The sequence below is a fragment of the Halichondria panicea genome, chromosome 12, assembly GCF_963675165.1.
Source record: "Halichondria panicea chromosome 12, odHalPani1.1, whole genome shotgun sequence".
NCBI classification, from domain to species: domain Eukaryota; kingdom Metazoa; phylum Porifera; class Demospongiae; order Suberitida; family Halichondriidae; genus Halichondria; species Halichondria panicea.
Window position 1 is genome coordinate 2,216,367 of NC_087388.1, and position 19,746 is coordinate 2,236,112.

General features: G+C 41.0%; 3 protein-coding genes across 5 annotated transcripts; 2 read left to right on the forward strand and 1 right to left on the reverse strand.

The window, feature by feature from the left end:
- The first annotated feature begins 414 nt into the window (after positions 1-414).
- On the forward strand, positions 415-8,839 carry LOC135345683 (uncharacterized protein C18orf63-like). Of its 2 annotated transcripts, none has more exons than XM_064543112.1 (12): positions 415-1,380; positions 2,163-3,419; positions 3,978-4,083; positions 4,237-4,293; positions 4,346-4,457; positions 4,552-4,590; positions 4,660-4,736; positions 4,810-4,919; positions 5,577-5,673; positions 6,197-6,273; positions 7,247-8,177; positions 8,558-8,839. In XM_064543112.1, the coding sequence occupies exons 2-12, from the start codon at positions 3,298-3,300 to the stop codon at positions 8,702-8,704; spliced, it is 1,875 nt and encodes a 624-aa protein (XP_064399182.1). In that variant the 5' UTR covers positions 415-1,380; positions 2,163-3,297; the 3' UTR covers positions 8,705-8,839. The 2 variants fall into 2 exon arrangements, with proteins under 2 accessions (XP_064399182.1, XP_064399183.1); XM_064543113.1 differs by having other exon boundaries at positions 2,221-3,419.
- LOC135345715 (prefoldin subunit 4-like) lies at positions 8,830-9,976 on the reverse strand. The gene is made up of 3 exons (XM_064543162.1): positions 9,773-9,976; positions 9,480-9,547; positions 8,830-9,128 (listed from the first exon to the last, which is right to left on the reverse strand). Exons 1-3 carry the CDS (start codon positions 9,923-9,925, stop codon positions 8,924-8,926), a joined length of 426 nt encoding a protein of 141 aa, XP_064399232.1. The 5' UTR covers positions 9,926-9,976; the 3' UTR covers positions 8,830-8,923.
- Positions 9,977-10,925: 949 nt separating this feature from the next.
- On the forward strand, positions 10,926-19,538 carry LOC135345682 (ABC transporter A family member 1-like). Of its 2 annotated transcripts, XM_064543110.1 has the most exons (23): positions 10,926-10,957; positions 11,181-11,287; positions 11,568-11,668; positions 12,300-12,421; positions 12,602-12,646; positions 13,408-13,508; positions 13,780-13,889; positions 14,139-14,219; positions 14,487-14,540; positions 14,675-14,757; positions 14,969-15,041; positions 15,306-15,394; positions 15,548-15,669; positions 16,041-16,203; positions 16,318-16,374; positions 16,573-16,723; positions 16,808-17,034; positions 17,346-17,457; positions 17,735-17,879; positions 18,052-18,167; positions 18,409-18,481; positions 18,642-18,753; positions 19,045-19,538. In XM_064543110.1, the coding sequence occupies exons 1-23, from the start codon at positions 10,943-10,945 to the stop codon at positions 19,183-19,185; spliced, it is 2,400 nt and encodes a 799-aa protein (XP_064399180.1). In that variant the 5' UTR covers positions 10,926-10,942; the 3' UTR covers positions 19,186-19,538. The 2 variants fall into 2 exon arrangements, with proteins under 2 accessions (XP_064399180.1, XP_064399181.1); XM_064543111.1 differs by lacking the exon at positions 10,926-10,957 and having other exon boundaries at positions 11,284-11,319.
- The last annotated feature ends 208 nt before the right edge of the window (positions 19,539-19,746 follow it).

Here is a 19,746-nt window from a genome sequence, read left to right on the forward strand (position 1 = left end):
TAATTTGGAACACCTATATGGCCTATGGAACAATTGCTGCTATATAATTTGGAACACCTATATGGCCTATGGAACAATTGCTGCTATATAATATAGCAGCAATTGTTCCATAGGCCATATAGGTGTTCCAAATTAAAGGACACAAGATATATAATTTGGAACACCTATATGGCCTATGGAACAATTGCTGCTATATAATTTGGAACACCTATATGGCCTATGGAACAATTGCTGCTATATAATATAGCAGCAATTGTTCCATAGGCCATATATAGGTGTTCCAAATTAAAGGACACAAGATATATACATGTAAGAAGCTAGCTCTTTTACTGATGAAAGCACAACTTTACTCGTACAAGTGTTAGGTCTGGCATTGCAGTCCCATAATTTTTTTAGCATAAATTAATAGTCTTCGTGGTAACCATTCAAAGTTTTCGTTGATTATGTGGCAAGAGAACATACACGTGCTAAATAATTATTGAGTATCACTATATACGTCAATGCCTAAAGTTGCTATACTGTATAATTATTATGATTACGAAAAAATCAACAATTTATTGCACTCAAACTGATGTAAATATTCCTTCCTTGCTTGTCAATGTGAAACTTATAATGCTCAGTGTCCACTTCTAGCAGATTTAAAATTGTTTTATAAGTGAGTGATAAATTCTTGTCCAATAGCTCAAAATCATCCCAGCATTTGTCTGTCATTACGCACAATCTTCTGCAGTTGTTATCTGCGGAATCTTTGGTTCGTCGCTGCAGATATTCTTGCAAGTCCTTCTTGTAACTCGGATATAAGCAGCTCACAATGTGATAGTCATTCAGCCAACTTTTTCTAGTTGTGTCCACTAGTAACGTATTGTTGGTATCATGCTCTTTTGAATTCATCTGCTGTTGCATTGCATCTATAGAACATGAGTGCTGTCGTTCAACTGCAGTTGTTTTCCTCACCGAGAACAAGTGCTTATCGAACTGAATTTGGTATTTTCTGGTCTCAATCACATCCTGTCTAAAGTCGATAATAGAACCAGTACCATTTTTCATTTGTTCCATTTAATTGGCCATCATAATTATAGCTATTCTGTACAGTCCACTCTCTGTGAATTTTCTTTTTATACCTTGTGTGGGCTTTCAGTTATTCCCCTAAATTCAAATACTAATTCCTTTTATGCACACATTCCCACGTACAAACCCATAGCATTACTATGCCGGATGTTTATACAGCATTCATAAAATTGCAATCATTATAATGTGCTAATAAGGTAAAATCTGAAATGATGAGCAAGCATAATTATAGAGACCGCATTCACGTTATTGGGGTGATTTGAAAGAATAGATTATAGCTGCTTAAGTTGAAGATGTCAGAGAGTGATAAAGGTATACATCTACCTATAATTATGAGCTTACTATAATAATATCTATTATAATTATAGGTTGGTTTATAGTGGCTCAATGATTTTATAGCAGCCCTTTATAATAAATAACTGATAATATACCACCTGTTTTCCACCTCACAAAACTGTTGACATTCTCATATTGTAGACTCGACTGTGTACAAAGATCTTAATTATACACCAAGGTCAAAGGTCATTAAGCTAGTACCCAGTTCAATCCATGACTACCGTAATACCTCGATTTAAGGTGACCCTCCAAATATGCGACACCCAGGAGCTTCAGCAATTTTCTGACCTCTAAAAATAGCGACAGCTGCGTTGACAATTATTTTTTAATGTCGTGTTCTAAATAGAGGTACATGTAGCCACTCCCTATAGCCTTGATCGTAGCCCACTGGAAAATCAGTGTTTTTAAGCGGCCTGAAATCGAGGCAAGTAGACTCTGTAAAGTTACCTCTAATTAGATGCGACCCTCTAAATATGCGACACCAGGACTTCAATATAATTTTTCAACCTCCAAAAGAAGCGACCTCTGGCTTCGTAATTATTAAAAAATGTCGCTTAAATCGAGATCTTATGGTAATTGCTAGAGCTGCACCGCACCTGTCGTACCTACGTACCTCTTCTGTACCCAGTTTAGGCATGCAATGATCCCCTCCCCCACTTCCAGAAGCAATTAATAACTGGAGGCGAGTACCGTTATAGTGATCCTATAATTATTAATTTTGTTATCACAATTAAAACAATCACTATTCTCTAACACAGGTTGTACATGTTGTATGATCAGCTGTAAACATGCATATTATGATGAAATGCCATGCAGTGAGAATGTAAGTTTCGAAGAGTTAGAAGAATTATCAGAGAAGACAAGATCATTAATCCATAATACAGAGGTTCGGAAATTAGTACAAAAGTTCTTACAACGATTATCAAGAACTATGAAAAATACTGAATTTGTAGCATTCATGAACCAGCCAAGTGTGACTCTTCTATCAGGATCAGAACAGGTGTCTGCATCGTGCTCAGCTGTGCAAGCTATTAAGATTCACTCGGAACAGTTTCAGTGGTTTAAGCTAGTTCAACTTCAAAACTGTGTAGAAATTCTCAACAATTTTACTGTGTTACAAATAGCAACACTAGGGAAAATCCGACATTACGTTTACTCATACATTGAACATGGAAGAACAGAGTTATTAGTGAACAGTAAAGTTGCCTTCAAAATAGATCCGATGTACAAATACTTTCGAATGATCGATCGACATTTACTGGAAGAGTGTATTACTACTTACTACCATGATCTTTTTGGACTAACTTCAATATCCTTTCAGTATTTGCTATTAAAAAAATATGAGTCGTCCTTCATTGGTACTCATCCTGTTTCGGAGAGTCTCTACGACAGTGATCGTAGTTCATTTGTGATGGAACAAAAGCGAAGAGTTTGTAATACTGAGTCTGTCACAGGTGTCGATACACAAGTGTTGGAGGTTTCTACAAGTTATTGTCTGGAATCTAACATGAAGCCTTTTGTTAACATAGCTAAACCCTAGCCTTGATCCAGGCGAACAACTAGTTGTTCGCCTAACCGTTATAAAAGCGAAAACTGGGATCGAGGCTAAGCTAAACCATAGATAAACGAACAGATATCTGTTTGTTTATCTATGGCTAAACCCTAACACAGTGGCAGATTCTAACACTGGTTGACCCTCATCTTATCGATCTAGATCTCAAATAGCCCAAATGACATTAATATTTTGCTGTGTGTAGATCATATTATGTCAATAGATCTACATGTATGTATACATACACATTAGCAATGGTCACAGTTTTTTGCCAATACTGAATTTTGTTGATATTGACGCATGCGCAGTGTGTAAACAAACGTCAGGTGGAAATTGATTTAATGTCTTCTTCAAGACTCTATATTTCCAAGCTACCAAATTTCTCCTCCTTGGAAGTTTATGTGGCCAACTATGAGCTGTCTACAGATGGACCTGCTTTACAACTACTAAAATCAAAGTGCAGGTAAATTCAGCATGATATCTAGCCTGCCATGGCGATATTCACTGTTTCTGATCTGGCTAGAAATGTAATTTGTGGAGGCTGCTCAGCTGCATTGTAGCCACAGTAGTTGCATTCATATAGTTATTTAAGGGTCCTGAAAGGATACAATTAATTATGGATATAAGCAGCTAGTCTCGGGTCATATAATGCACCTATCAATGATATGCCCCACCCCCACCCCGCCCACCTGAACAGCACATGGGGAAATGTAGTGGAATGGTCAACATATTGACGCCCCATTGGAGGGGGAAGTGACCTTCAACAATAAATATTCGGTTGTAGCCACCCTCGACCATTGTTTATATTGTTCTCTTTTATAGTAAATTTTTCGGCCTACTCAACATGGGGGATGGGGGTAACATGGGGGAAAGTACACAGCTGATACGCCCCATGTATGGGGCAAAGGTCACTGATGGGTTTTCACTTCCCCCACGTTTCCCCGTATCACCCCAGGTGGGGGGAGGGGGGTGGGGCATATCATTGATAAGTGCATAAGTAGGCTGCATGTGACCCGTGTAGGGAGGTGGCTCGCTCTGACTCTGGACTGCTGGTCTCCCCCACTCACGAGGCACTGAGAACTCCCTTTGGGTCACCTCCAGAGCTGTCGCTATGGATTGTGTCTAAGGTATAACTTACGTGTATTAAATGTGAATATGAACCCAAAGACATAACATTCTTAAACTACACCCAATAAACCATAAACCATCAGTACTCCCTGTATCCAGTCTGGTTGATCCTATATACAAGAGTGTTCACCTCTTGATGGTTTTTCGTACAGGCTGGTTACATAAAAAATCCAAAGACGGCTAAAATTCTGAGCAATCTTCAATTGAAAGTGAGTCACTCATTAGCAGATCCCACATTGTTAATATTTATCTTATTTTTAGTTACAAAGAAAGGTAGTGCTGAATCACACCATACTCCAAGCTTGCTATCACTTCACTCTGGTCGCCCGCCTGGCCCCTAAGTGGAACAGAGTCCTCTCATGGCTCCTACAGGGTATGTCTAAATTATCTCCGTGTGTGCGTGCGTGCGTGCGTGTGTGTGATTGCTCGTATGAGACTCTGACAGTCTGTTTTGTTATCCAATCAAGGTTGTGAGTTTTTAACAAAAGGAAAAGGGCAAGGGATTGGTAGGTGATATAGATTTGTGCATTTTGGAAGACTTACATTGTACTCATCCACCATCCACCGTTTTTTAGACTTACAAGTTGGGCTGACTAATGAGGAGATAACGGTCACTCTCTCTGTGTACAAGTTCTCGTTTAGTCTGATGAAGGTAAGCTGTAATTATTGCAATCTTTAAGCGTTTAATGCCATGCTCAGAGATTGATTATGCCTGTCTTGTTCAGGTGGAAGACCTACTGACAACGTCTTCTCTGCTCAACACCTTCAGGACGGATCCCCAGTGTGTTATCAATGAAGGCAGTATCTACAATAATAGGTGCTTTCTGCTACCTAAGTAAGTGTGGTACAGATATTGTGGTCACCCTGTAAGCAAGTGACCCTCTATATTACGGCACGCTAATAAGCCCCAAAATGTTCATAGTAAGAAGTTACATAGTTTTGTGATTGAAGAGTTAGAGGGATTGGAAGCAAAAGTACCGGGCCTCAAGTAACATCCGCGCTACGTTGCGGTTTAGTTGAGACCATCACAACAATACCTATTTCTACACACAGTGCATAATAAGCTACAAGTAACTGTGCTCAGTCCGTGCAACTTCAAGGTAGTTATAACTTATAACCAGCACACTTACACGTTCCACGTTCCATTGGCTCTAAAATAGCCTTGGGAAGTTTTTACTGGAATATGTCTCTTTTACTGGGAGTGGTCAGTCATTAGCAAGAACTACACGTGGCTCACAGACTAAGGCGTGTTATAAATTGTTGAAATCGAAGAAACACAACTGAGGGAGTTACGCTTAATAGCCTCGTTCATAGGGCGTAACGTGGATCCTTGCCATAACGCAATAGTTGATTGCAAAGGGTCAACTTTTCTGCTGATCTAGCTCATTCGCAAACGTTTTTCACCAGCATAATATTGTAGTAATATGGTATCACGCTAATGCTCTTTGTTTTAACCCCTAATCGGTGTGCCTACTCATTCCCTTTGTTCCAGTTTCACTGTGGGCTACATCTACTCCACCTCTCACTTCCTTACCCCTGGCACAGAGTTCCAAAGCTATGACCAAGTTAGGCTACACTGGAAGAAACAGGTGATTGAGTGTACAATACATACTCTCTGCACGATCAATGATGTGGATAGATTCATGACTAGCCTTGCCGTTACCAAAGCAATATGCACCACATGCTGGTATTTTTTTTCTTGTCTGTGTCACTGTGTTTACTAATGCTAAAGTGAGGTCCCAGGAGGCCAGAGCCTAGGGGTGTTTAAAATCGAGGTCAACAATTTAACTGGTGCTATAGTTAATCAAGGCATGCGTATACAACTGCCCAGCGTTTAATCGATGTATACTTTACTTTAACGAATCTGCTTACTCAGCAATTTTTCTGCACATGCGTGAAAACAGTAGCGTTTTGCATAGCATTCATTGTGCCATTTTGACGTTACTCGAGGCTTATGATTGTCCTTGGTATAAACCCTTGGGTGGCTCATTACCAATTGATTACTTGTCTGCTTTAAAGTGATGTTTGTACATGATGTACATCGTCATGTATGTATGTATACACCTAATGTTACCCTGGCCATCTCTGCACATTGTAACACTTTCTCTGCAGCATGGTATTATTCTTCCTGAGAGGGAGAATCTCTTCTACCAGGTGTTCTTTAAAGGGAACCCAAGAAAGTTTTTCAGGTAACAGAAATTGTAACTGCGTGGATATCTACATATATTTCCCACCTACTACACTTTTGCCATGTAGTCTAGTGGGGTTTAACTGTCATAAATTGGCACCTCAGGGCTACAAGGGAAAATATGGCTCATAAATTGGCACCTCAAGTATATGCAGTAAAAATTAATTAATGGTGTTTTCGATGAATGAAAATGTCTTGCATGAGAAACAAAATGTCATAAATGAAAACATAGAGACAGAGGGTGTAGTCTGTAGACTAGTTCATCAAAAATTCTGCTGTGTGCTTGCAGAAGGAGCTGCTTTAGAGACACTCTGGGAGAGGGCTAGGGCCGGCTCAGGCTGAGCCTTGCTCACTAGCACTAGTACTGCACGCACTGCACTAGGCCTGTTCAGCTTCTGTATTTAAATAAAAAGAAGCCAGTTTAGTAATAATATAGGAGTGGCTATTTTAAGCTTACCTTTGCTTGCCTACTAGCCTGGCATAGCTGAAGAGAGCTGGTCTAGACACCGTCTAGAGCTAGCTGTGTTGTTTCGTTGCTGCGCAGTAAGTGGAGGGAGGGGCTGACTAATTGAACAGAGAGGGGGAGTGGCTCTGTACCGTTCGCTTTGAGGGAGGGGCTGGCTGCTCATATTCTGTCCAGGCTGCGCAAGGATTTGAGTGTGGACAGCAGCCCTGGTGTGTGGACGAGCTCTCTTTTCCTAGTTGTCTTCTTGTTTGAATAGTGTTGCTATGTGGTAGTCATGCAGCTTGATGCATAGCAACCAGTCAGCCAATCAGATGGGACATATATCAATTAATGCACAGTGCCTCGGGGTTTATGACAGTAAACCACACCTCCCCCTCGGGCTTACGCCCTCGTAGTCGGGAGGTTTACTGTCATAAACCCCTCTACACTGTACATTAACTAATACGTAACTATATGCATGACATAATTATAATACCGATATACGAAAGTTACTCACTCTCCTACACAGTTACCCAGGCAGCTGTGTGTACAAGAACAAGCCGATCCACTTCCCCAGCCGAGACACTGACCAGGTCGCCACTGCATTCATAGCAGACTTACACGCCCGACTACCGACTGTATGTGGTGATCAAGTGCGATACTCGAGTCGATCCCTAACCCCCTACGCTAGTCTACAACCATCAACAACCCAAGGACTCTCACACGCCAATCTAAAGAGACTGCCCCCACCAAAACAGACGTATGCTCCTGAAGACATTCCACCCCATCTTCGCTCCATTCCGAAACCAAAACAAACTCAAGTGGTTCCGAATATTCGTATTCCACAACAGTTCACAGGACCTCGTGTTGTACCTATATTCAAGTGTAAAGTGACAGCACCTTCAGTAAACAAAACAGTAGCTCCTCAGGCAAAACCTAAGGCTCCTATCGTACCAATATTCAAGCCTGTTTCAATGGGAACAAATTCTCAGTTGCTAGGCAAGAGGCAGACAGTGAAAAACTCGGTAACTGAAGCTACAAAAAGGCCATGTTTAGAGCCTATAGTTACAACTCAAACAACAGTACTCAATGCATGCGTACAGCAAACACAGTCTCAAACTATTCTCAAGAAATCAGTACATCAATTGAGCACCAAGAAACGACGAGCCCCTCAATCAACCACCAAGAAGCTTTTAACTACTAACAAACCTACACAACAAGTACTGCCCCCAAACATTCGAGAAGTCCTAACCACATCGCAGTCAAGAAGTATGCAGCCAACACACACCAATCAAACAGTTCCTGATCTGAACTACTCTCTACTGGGCAAGCTCAACGATGACTTTGATTTCCTCCCAAGCAAAGCACCCACACTCAACAAAGGAGTAAAGCATACTCAATGCAATACTGCAAGCACTGGAGCCATGTTCACTGGAGTCAGCCCAGACCTTGTGAAAAAGGTATGCAGTTGTACTAGCCTAATGTTTTAACTGAAACATGAAGATATTGTGAGTGTGTATTGTAGCTGATTCTAGTAAAGTCCTCAAATTTTAATTGTACTGCATGTTAAGTATTCAAATGCCTTACTCAGCTTCTGGACTACCGTGTTAATGGGAAAATTTGGCGAGTGTTTTAATTTGACGACTTGGCAAACTTCACCGAAGATCCTAAATTTAAACGCCAAAAGCAGTGAATGCAACGTCAGACATACCCAAGACATCAAATTAAAAACTGCCAATTCATTCAAATGGTTTATTCTAATAATTATGCTTACAACTATAATACTTGTCATGATGTTTTCATGTTATACGGTATAATAGCATAATGTATATCTCCCCAGGTCAACAAGACCAAGGCAGCCGGTTTGAAAAAGTGGCTGTTAGACAATGGGGTCAAGTGTCGCAGCAAAGAAAAGAAGGAAGATCTTGTGAGAATGGTTGTACAGCATATCACATCGACTGGCAAGAACTTTGAACTTACTGTCTAAACTAGTACCTAAAATCATGTTCATTATTATCAGATTCTGTTTCACAACATTATTATACGACTTTATCCCATCATTATATTTACATCAGTCATTTCAATCTACGTTGCAACAATCCTTTGCTTGAATTGACGCAAAAGAAACATTTTTATTTCAATAATCATAAGTAGAACCAACTACAAATTAAATGCACCCTAATTATATAGATAGAGGAAACTAACTCTATGAGTCGCTTTCATCTTCTAAGTTAATATTATCGCCAAACTTGGCGTAGAGTTGAACTTTGAGTGCTGCCAGTGTTTTCTTGATTTCTACCCGAGACTCTCTCAACTTGTCCACCCCCTCTTTCAATGCTGTCTTGGCTTCCTCCACGCTCTCCTGTACCTCCTCATTGGGGAACTGCATGAACACCTCGCCCACCTTGAGACTGTGAAGGAATGGAGTTAAGGAAACAATTGCGTGAACGAAAACAAAATTAAGACGACAATTATGATAAGTTTGCCCAGCTGTTTGACAAATAGTTGAGATTTAAGGCAAATAATTATCACATCCATGTCCATGCAGCAAGATGCAACACACATGTAGCTCTTTTGACAATTAATACAGAATTACTGTATATCGAGTTTCAATGCATGTGAGGTTCTCCAATTTTCGCATACATAAATTGTAATTGAAAGACATACAAAGAGTGCCATGCAATTGGCAATAGTTAAAAAGCTTGTACAATGTCATTCGCATTCGATTAACCTCGCGGATTTTATAGAGTACTGAAGGATACACGGCTGGTTCATCATCGTCTGCCAGCATCAATTCATCACCAGCCTCCTCTAAGTTCTGGAGCTCTTTCTGTGTGTAGTTGGGGGAGAGAGTAGTATAGGAAAATGTCAAATGTGGTATTAGGTAAAGATCATCACCTTCATTAGTGGAGCTACACCACATGTTTATTATAGCGCCCGGCATCATCACCAGTACAGTGCCACCATAACACTGCTCAAGCATGTACAGTGTGATATAGCTATATATCGCATGCACAGTATGCTCCTCAATATATACAATGTGATTGCCTCGCACCTCCTTCTCCTTGATCTCCTCAGCTAGCTCGTTAAGTCTGAGCGAGCCTCTAGCGAACTTGTTGATGTTCGTTTGATCCTCATGACTCACATTCACCTCTTGAATGTCCTTAGTCGCTGTACCAGACGGAATATTCACGGACAGAGTTGCCATGTCGTGTCGCTTTACGAATGGAGGTCAAAGGTTCATTTATCTAGGGGATATCCCTAGATTGTAACTGTAATGACAACGTATGTCACCGTCTTGTATGGGAATTTCCCTTGTCACATGTTTCTTACATGCTGAATGTATAACTCTTGCAAGCTACCTACATGTACGTAGCTAGCCAGGTGCCAGGTCTAAAACTCTTTGTTTACTGGAGGAAATTGAGGTTACAAGTCAAGGTTGATAACTATGGCAGCTGGTAGATTACGACAGTTAGGGCTCCTGCTATGGAAAAACTGGCTGTTCAATGTGAGTTGCTTGTGGGAGATTCACAATGTATTTAATATGACCATGCACTATGATTAGTATAATCTATTGTCACTGACAAACGCACGCACGTACACACACACACACACACACAGCTCCGTAGCTGGAAGTCAACGCTACTCCAGCTCCTAGCCCCACTCTTCTTCTTGCTATTAGTCACACTTCTCAGTTTGTTGCCCCAAGGTTCGTACTTAGACGTCTCTTAACAAATTAACACTCTGTCATTACATCATACTTTACAGCTGATTGATGCTAATTGAGGATTTTAATGTCCCGCTTTCCTCCCCTCTAGGTCTCCCTGACATCACAGCCCCTCCAATAAAGAGTGTAGGTATTCTCCCAAAGTGCCATGCTTGGAATGGCCAGGAATGCGTCTCCTTGGTCGCTATCAATAATGACCTGGTGGTAAGGTGGTAGGATAAGCAATTAATGTATTGAAGAAAAAACCATGAAGGAGAATGATCGATTTCTGTTCTGGTTTTAGGTTTATTTATCCTTGCAAATTGCCTTGTGCTCTACTTGTCAACAGGGGAATTCGTTTCCTGTAGCAGTTTATTCTGTTGTGCTTTCAATACACTACAGCTGTACAGTACCTATAGTGTACATGTAGAGATACTTCCTACACTAGCTGTATCTGTGTATTATTTTGCCTGTAGACAAAAGGCAGTGACTCCAAAAGTTGTGTCCTGGAGCTGCTGAATGGAGTGGAAAAGAGTGAGTGCCATTCTTTATTCTTTTAGGACTATATCACTTGGTTACAGTACCCCTGGATACTTATTAGATTATGGATGTGGTATAATAATATTGTACATACATGTACATGTTATACATGTGTATGTGCACCTACTATCCTCTTAGCAGATCTACAATCATGTAGTTGCACACCGAGGCAGCTAGTACTATTCTATAGTAAAACCTTTCCCCTCCTCTTTATCAGGGACAGGCCTCGAGCTCGGAAAAGACATCAAATTCATCGATGTTAGCCGAAGTAGTTCACGTGGGACTCCCAATATCACTAACCTCCTCAAGGCGAACTACACCCAGGTAGCAGTCATCTTCCTCAATTGTGATAAAACGTACGTCTATTAATACTTGCATGACCTCCAATAGCTGTCCAAACCTGGGGTCTAGATTTCCCTTTAACATTCGACCGTCCCTACGCCAGTTATATTATAGTTTTTTCCTGCTCTCTGTATTATTTTTAATGCCCAAAACTCGAACTTTCAATATTGGAGATACTAGTAGTTTTTGAGTACGTGCTAATGCGTGTATCGTGTGTATCATGTATCTTAATTATAGTCGTCTGTTTTTGTTCTCCCTCCAGTGCTCCCAAGTTGGAGTACACAATAGCGTTTAATTCTTCTCGTGCTCTGATATTCCAGCAGCTGGTGTTTGGGTCTCCTAACAAACCAGACGGCCGAGTGGGTAAGTGAGTGAGTGTGTGTGTGTGTAGTGAAGGTGCTCATACATGTACATGTATGTGTATGTATGATTCGGAATTCGTAAAATGCATTTTTTGCTTATCAAGGAGCAATTATTGTGATTCAAAACATTACGCATGTACATGTACATGTATATGTATATAGTATCATACAGCGGAAAAGTTTCGTGAGGTGCAAAAATTTCGCGTTTTTCGAGGGCAGACAGTTAACGTGAAAATTAAAACTGGGCCACGCATCGGTATTTCACATGTAAAGCTATTGGTGGGTGTAGTTTCCTGGCATTAAAACGCGACTATTAGAACCCACAAACATTTCTGCTGAGGGCTCTGGAGCCAAATAGCTAAAATTTGCACTCACGAAATTTCCCGCCATACACGGTATGTGTGCAGCCACACTTCAAATTCATGTGTATGATATTCTTTATACCGAGCAAGTTTGGCATATGCTTACACTGTACTGGCTATTCAAACACTGCCCTACATGCACGTGCATACAATTCAAATCAGGGATCTAGAAATAGCTACTGTTACAGTAATGGCTTTTGAACTGACTGCTAGAACGCCATCAATAATTATACAGTTTTAGATATCTCCCCCCCCCCCCCCCCCCTTCAGAGCTGGCTCTGATGTTGGACAGTCTGTTTATGGGAATGGTTGTGAACAAGACGGTGACATTCTCTCTCAATACAACCACCTTCCCGGAGTTTTATCAGCAAGAATCTATCGAGGCCAAGCAGGTGAGGGTGTGAAGGATGTGATATACTGTATGGTGGGTGGGTGTGAGGGATGTGAGGGATGTCAGTGTACTGTAAATGGGCACGAGCATTATCTAAGTAACTCGCTCTAGATTTAAATTGAGCTTTTACAGTGTAGCTAGGATATGATTTATACCGACTTGTTTTATCCACCCACTGCAGGCCACAAGTGCAACACTGTTTCTGTTCTGTGCCATAACATTTCAGGTGAGTTTGTGTAGCAGCACTTCTTTATCACTGCCACAGTTATTCTTTCAGTTACAACTATGTTGCACGTACATGATACCTTTTAGCATGACATTTTCAAACCGGCTGCAGAGGTATAAATAACACATTTGGATTGTCCTAACAAGTTGTCCTACATTTTGTTCTGCCATCAGGTGATATTGGTCGGACACTAAATAACCCATGCAATGTCCTTAGTAATCTCTATAAAAAAGGAGGGTTTATGGAAGGTAAAGTAATGCTTAGATCATAAAATAGAAGCTTACCTAGTCGTCTTGTCACTCTGTTACATAGCTATATAAATATCTAGGCCTCCTCTTGTGCAGTGAACAAAGACACGTGGCTGTTATGAGATCATTATTTTAGTACGCATGCGCATCATAACTATGACCTTTGGCCTTCAATCTTTGCATGCTAGGACACTATGACCGAGCAAGTAGCTAAATGGCCTGTCAAATAGGCTAATTGCTCGGAAATTGACCGATGACAGACTGTTATTTATACCTCTGGGCTGTAGCATGTATGTATTATATTCCAGCTCAGTGATACCCAGCTGTAAGCATTAAAGTTATATATACACGCAGTACGTGTATATTCAGATTATTCACTACATGTAGTACATTGCACATGTATTATAAGCATGCATGTATACTGTACGTGCATTTAAAGGTACATTTTCTGTATCACAGAGATTAGTCTCGTTATCTGCGTGTGTATTCAGTTATCAACCCCCCCCCCCTCAGTTTGTGATGATGATGTACAATGTGGTGTCTGAGAAGGACCTCAAACTTAGACAGGGGCTCAAGCTCATCGGTCTCAAGGACTCCGTCTATTGGATGTCATGGTACGTATAACATGCATGCAGGCAGGTCCTTGAAGAGCATTTGGTCACTTGGTACGTACATGTATACTAGTTTGTACTTTCAAGGCGTACATGTAGGAGGACTTCAGGACGAAAAATGAGCCAATTGCCTCGATCCTCAATACATGTAGCTCAGTATATATTTTTACGTTACGTTTAGCTGTACAGACTGCATGTACGTTATTTAGCGCAGTATTGAATTTGAGTGACCTGACTCATATCACATGACAATCACATGCTTGCTCCCCCACAGGGCCATCACAGGATTGATCATAGCCTTCCTATCGACGTGTATCCTCATGGCCTCAGGCTATGCCTGTCAACTCAAATTCTTCCTAAACACTAACTTTGTCATCAACTTCGGTAAGCACAATGCATCACCTGCACCCAGTCAGCAATGGTGCACTATCTACATACATGTGTACATGCTAATTTCTCAGTTGTAAGAACTTTTAACTACATGTGTGATCTTGGGCTCGAACCTCAGCTACATATACATACAAAAAAATTGTTTTTTTCTTTTATGTCTAAGTTCAAATCCTGTGTATACAACGTCATGTAGTTAATGACCCCTTCCCCTTCTCTCTCTCTCTCTCTCTCTCTCTCTTGCAGTCCTGTTCCTTGTGTATAGCAGCTCAATGGTCCCCCTTGCCTTCTTCACCAGCGTCTTCATCACCACCGTCAGACAAGCTGGTGAGAACACAATGTCCTTGATAACTATGATACACATATATGTGTGTATGTACATGTAAGGTGTTAGGCTTCTAGTAGGGACATGCATTCACCAAATTGTTTTTAAACACATAGAGAATGACTGTTTTCTTTTTAGTAATTTCATTGGTGTAACATTATTATATCAGTACCTTTGTTGGCTTTCTGCATGCAATGCTACCTCATGTTGATAATCATGCTTACAATTTGTTTGCTGTCAATTGCTTTTCAAATATCTCCCCTGTACAGTGAACACTGGGATGGTGGTGTTTGTGGTCGGCATGTTTGTCATCGTCATCATCAGTGAGTCATCTGCTGAACCATAATTCTCTCTGACTAACCATAATTATACCGTTATTACGATACACAAATTTTACTAACTGCGTACATTTATACTGAATGTGAATTTTAGTGTCTTGCATTGCTTGCACGTTCAGGTAACCCGTTCGTCATGACTCTGATGTATGAGAATGTTCCGGCACTTATCATTGTGTTGTCTTTCTTGCCTCCATTTCACCTGGTAAGCATCGGTGGTCAATTCGTTTACTCAATGGGCCCCATTTTTGCTGTAGCATGCAGAGCATAATTACATGTATATAATCATGGTTTTTTCGTCGAATTGAATCAATGTAGAGTTTAATCAATATACACTACATTAAGTTCCTGTAAAACTTGGAATCCTCAGAGACACCATCTTTGTCAATCAGTTTGTAACCGTTCCTCCCATTCAGGCGAAGGCAATGGCTGACATTGGTATAGCTGGCAGCTCCACTGACATTAATGGCCTCCCTCAAACACCACACTGTAAGTCAGTTATTGAACCCGCAGAGAGTGTTCATCAGCTACATGTACATGTACGTACATTACATACTGTCCCCTCGGGCAATGGGAGTCATAGTGCTCTTGAAGTCTTGCCTTAAATATTATGTAGTCATGTACATGTACATATAATTATGTGTATGGTTAACAGGACCGTACATTACTGTAGCTCGATATTATTATCTAGCTCTATAATACACGTAGTGTAGTTATAGACATTGACTGTATTAATGGAATCACCACACACAGTCTATGACTGGGCTGACCTGGTTGAGCGCAGGAGAGTGCAGGTGTTCAATTTCAACTTCAAGCCGGGAAGTCACACCGCTGTCACATATGTGAGCCAAGTCTATATTCAATACTGTAACACCTGCTGACTATTAGCTAATAATTACAATTGCAGTTGACATTTACATGAGGTTTTATAAATGTACGTTGTAAGTAATAACGTTCATCCTCATTGAATTTATTTCGCGCTCCCTCCCCCTCAGTTTAACCTTCCTCCAACATACCAATCACTTGTCTTCCTTGTGCTTAATGCCTTGTTCTATGGCATCATTGCCTGGTATCTGGACGCTGTCCTCACGGGCAACCACAGCATTCCCAGAAAGTGGTGAGTGTGCATGTATACACACTACATGTACATGTATACATGTATGTTATGCAAGCAGCATAGGTAGGTACATGTAGGTAGGTAAATACTTCATGCACACAAGTGCATTTAGAGAAGACACTATTCTTATTTGCTAGTTTGACCATCCTTACCTACATTACATACATGTACATGTACAAACTACTCCCATACGTATACTGTACATGTAGTTGGGGAGCAGGCTCGACTCGTATTCACTAAATTTAGCACTCAGCAGTACGTACATATTTTCCCTCCATTAAGGTTGTTGTATTATTGGTGTGCTAGAAACTAGAGGTGGATGTGGGGTGTCAATCCCCATTTCAATATTTCATCCTCTATCCATAATGTAGGTATTTCTTCCTCCAACCATCGTACTGGTGTGACTGTCTGAGTGATGCTCAGAATCGCCTGGAGGTGTCTGATCATGGCCACTCCCCTATTAACGAGCGTGTCAGTGATGAGAATGATGATGAAGAGACCAATGAGAGGACGGCACTCATGACAAACAAGAGGGTTAGTACTGCCTGGTAATCACAACCTTTGTTACAGTATACTAGTGAATTGTATGAGTGTAGATGTACTTGTGATGACTGATCCTTACTCACCTGAAATATCTATTTTCTTCAGAGTTACGGTGTGAGGGGCAATGAGCAGTTTGCTTTGAGGATCCAGGAACTAGTGAAGGTATATGTACTGCATGCCTGCTCCATGTGTAATACTACAGTGTATGCCTTCACCTGCTATACACTATCCATACAATAATGTGCATGTACAAACTCCAATCGCATCCTGCAACTATGTCCAGTAATACCATGAACATTGACGCACTTACACCCCACCCTTTGTACTACACTCCACACACACCTACACCCACTCTCACAGGTGTTCAATCCTAGCGGCTGTTGCTCGTGCTGCAAGAAGCCCAACGCCCCCGCAGTGGATGAACTCAGTCTGAATGTGGAAGAAAACCAGATACTGGCACTACTGGGTCACAACGGGGCGGGCAAGACCACCACCATTAACATGCTTATAGGTGAGTGTGTTGTATATAATATTATTTTCACTAAATATTATAATTGTTTCCTGAGCGTTTCGACCATGATCTCCCGTCTCCCAGGTTTGCTGGAGCCGGACAAAGGAGATGCCTTCTTCTACAACTACAGTGTTCGCCACGACCTCGATCTCCTACGAAGCGTGTTGGGGGTGTGTCCTCAACACGACATACTCTGGGGTGACCTGACGGCGATGGAGCATATGAAACTGTTTGCTCACCTCAAGAACATACCTTCTGAGCAGATGAAGGAGGACATAGCCAATCTGCTGGAGGAGGTCAAACTCACCAAGGTTAGGGTCAGGCTGGGTAGGAGGTATATAGAGGATAGGGAGTAAGGATAACATGTACAGTACAGTGGTAAGTTTCGTATAAAAACACTTTGGTGTCAGAGTGTAGCACATTGGATAACCAAGTTCAAAAAATACATCTACGTACATGTGTATGTCATAATTATTACAGAGCATAATAATAATGTGCCACATGTGTTGTTAGTTGGTTTGCTTTACAATAATTATGCACAGTGTTGTGCCACCATGTAGAAAGTATAGAGGAGACTGTCACTGTAATGTGCATCATTTATGTTATTTATGTCTCTCTATAGGTTGCTAATCAGAGGGTGAACACGTACAGTGGAGGCATGAAACGACGACTAAGTGTGGCCCTCAGTTTCCTTGGTGACCCAAAGGTGCTATTCTTGGATGAGCCCACCACTGGTCAGTGTTGCAATAGATACTAACTACATGTATAATTATGCGTAAATGTGCAGTGTAGTTTCCTATCAGTAAATTAGGGATTTTCGTAAACGTCACCCAGGTACAAAATAAACAGCAAAACAACTCCTACAAAGGACACCTCTTTTATATATAATACCGGTACATTTCATCGCAAAATCCTTTGTTCCACAAAACAGACTTCCATTTTGCACCACTGATACATGTAGTTTGCACATGTATTATATCACGCACTCAATTGTTATAATCACTTGCACAGGAATGGACCCGAAGATCCGACGTGACATTTGGAACCTGATTCTTCGTTCCAAGAAGAACCGTGTCACTATCATGACTACCCACTCCATGGAGGAGGCTGATATCCTGGGAGACTCAATTGCCATCATGGCCAACGGCAGTCTTAAGTAAGGACCGGGCCTATCATAATACATAGCCTTTCTACGTGTACAGTGTACTTGGCGATTGTAGTGATACACTGGGACCTTGTGTCAACGAACGATCCTTTTTACCATGCCTTTATCCCCCTTGACACATACGTTATACATGTACAGTAATTCAACTATTTTGCTTTTTCAGGGCAATGGGCACTTCTGTGAATCTCAAGAACACGTATGCTGGCTACGGTATTGAATTCATAGTGCACCACGACTCAGTTCAGAACATGATCTCCTTCATAACCGATCAGATACCAGGTGAGTTGTGTATAAGAGATATGACTTGCGCACTATTTTGTTATGTTCTAGAATGGCTTGTTTTCTGTTCCCGCCTACATGTACATGTGTTTATCTGAATGTTTTCACTAAGCGACGAGATCCAAAACTTAGTGTTAGAGCTCATCATGCAGTCAGTATACAATGTAGCCTTGCACTCTTCTGATTTAAAATATAGTGGTCAGTGCTATATTTTTCTGTCGCTACCATCCCGTTATCACAGACGCTGTTCTGAAGACTGACCCCACTGAAGTGGAGGGTGGGATGCGGTTGACCTTTGGACTACCCCCTAACATGTAAGCTGACCCATGCACTCTGGGTGTTGTGTTTAAACTACATTTGTAGCAGTGCATTCTTGTGTGTGTTTCTTCGTTGTGCACACATAAAGGGCATATTTTGCTGTTACTGTTCGTATCACATGACTATCACCTATTACATGACTTTTTGGTTGTGCAGGAACGAGGCTATAGTTCCTTTGTTCAAGACGATTGAAGAGGATCCAAATATTGGCCGTATGGTGGTGGATTATTCCATATCTCAGACCACCCTCGAAGAAGTGTTCTTCAATGTAAGTAGTCTAAATAGCATTGATCCCAGGGGGCAGTTCTCACAGATAAATCATGAGACGAGGCCATATCAACTAAACTTAGGTTTAGCTTCGAGTCCCTTTTTAGTTAGTGCCACTTCACAGTGTTCTGCTTACAATGTATGTCAATAATTTATATCACTGTTTTTAACGTCGTTATCGTACATGTACAGGCATCATGCACTCTTGGTACAGGACGTACATGTATGTGTATGTAAGTAACAGCCACCTTTTTTATGCTCTTGCCCCCTCCCCCCACACACACACGTGTAGGTGACAGTGAATGAGTTGTTCAAGGATGCTGCGTACAAACCAGCCCACCTTCAGTCTCAGGGTCAGGGTCACTCTCTCCGCCCCCTCCATGGTGCCTCGGACACGCCCCCCACCAACATGAAGAATGCCATCCCCACATAGTAAATCTTTTGGCTGGTTCATTTCCCTTTTTTCTTCACTCTCTGTGTGTTATTTATTCAAAATTTGTATACATAGTGTACACTACACAGTGTGTTAATTTGTATGATAATATTATAACTTTGTGTGATAATTATAATTAAAGTACTATTTTTAGGGTAACCATTTTTAGAGCCAAACATTATGTTCCTTAAGCATAATTATTACTAAGAGTGTTGTTTCCTCACATTGTATAATTATGTTTCCAACATCAGATAAACCGTTTATGTGATCTTTGACTTCAGAGGTTTCAGAGACATAGTACAATTATTGTTGAATCTTTTATCGCTTTCTCAATAGAAAGGCCGTGAACTAAACTCAATTGTTTTGTGAGAATCAAACATGTATGTGCTATATGCGAATTTTGCAAGTGTTGATCACTTCGCAAAGTAAAATCACTTTGTTACTTTGCTCACCAAAATAATGCAATGGTGAATGACATCGTGATGATTTCAGCAGAGGACTTGCATGTACTCATGCAGCTCTTATAGTCGTAGGTCATGATTTGTGAGGTGGTACGTGCTA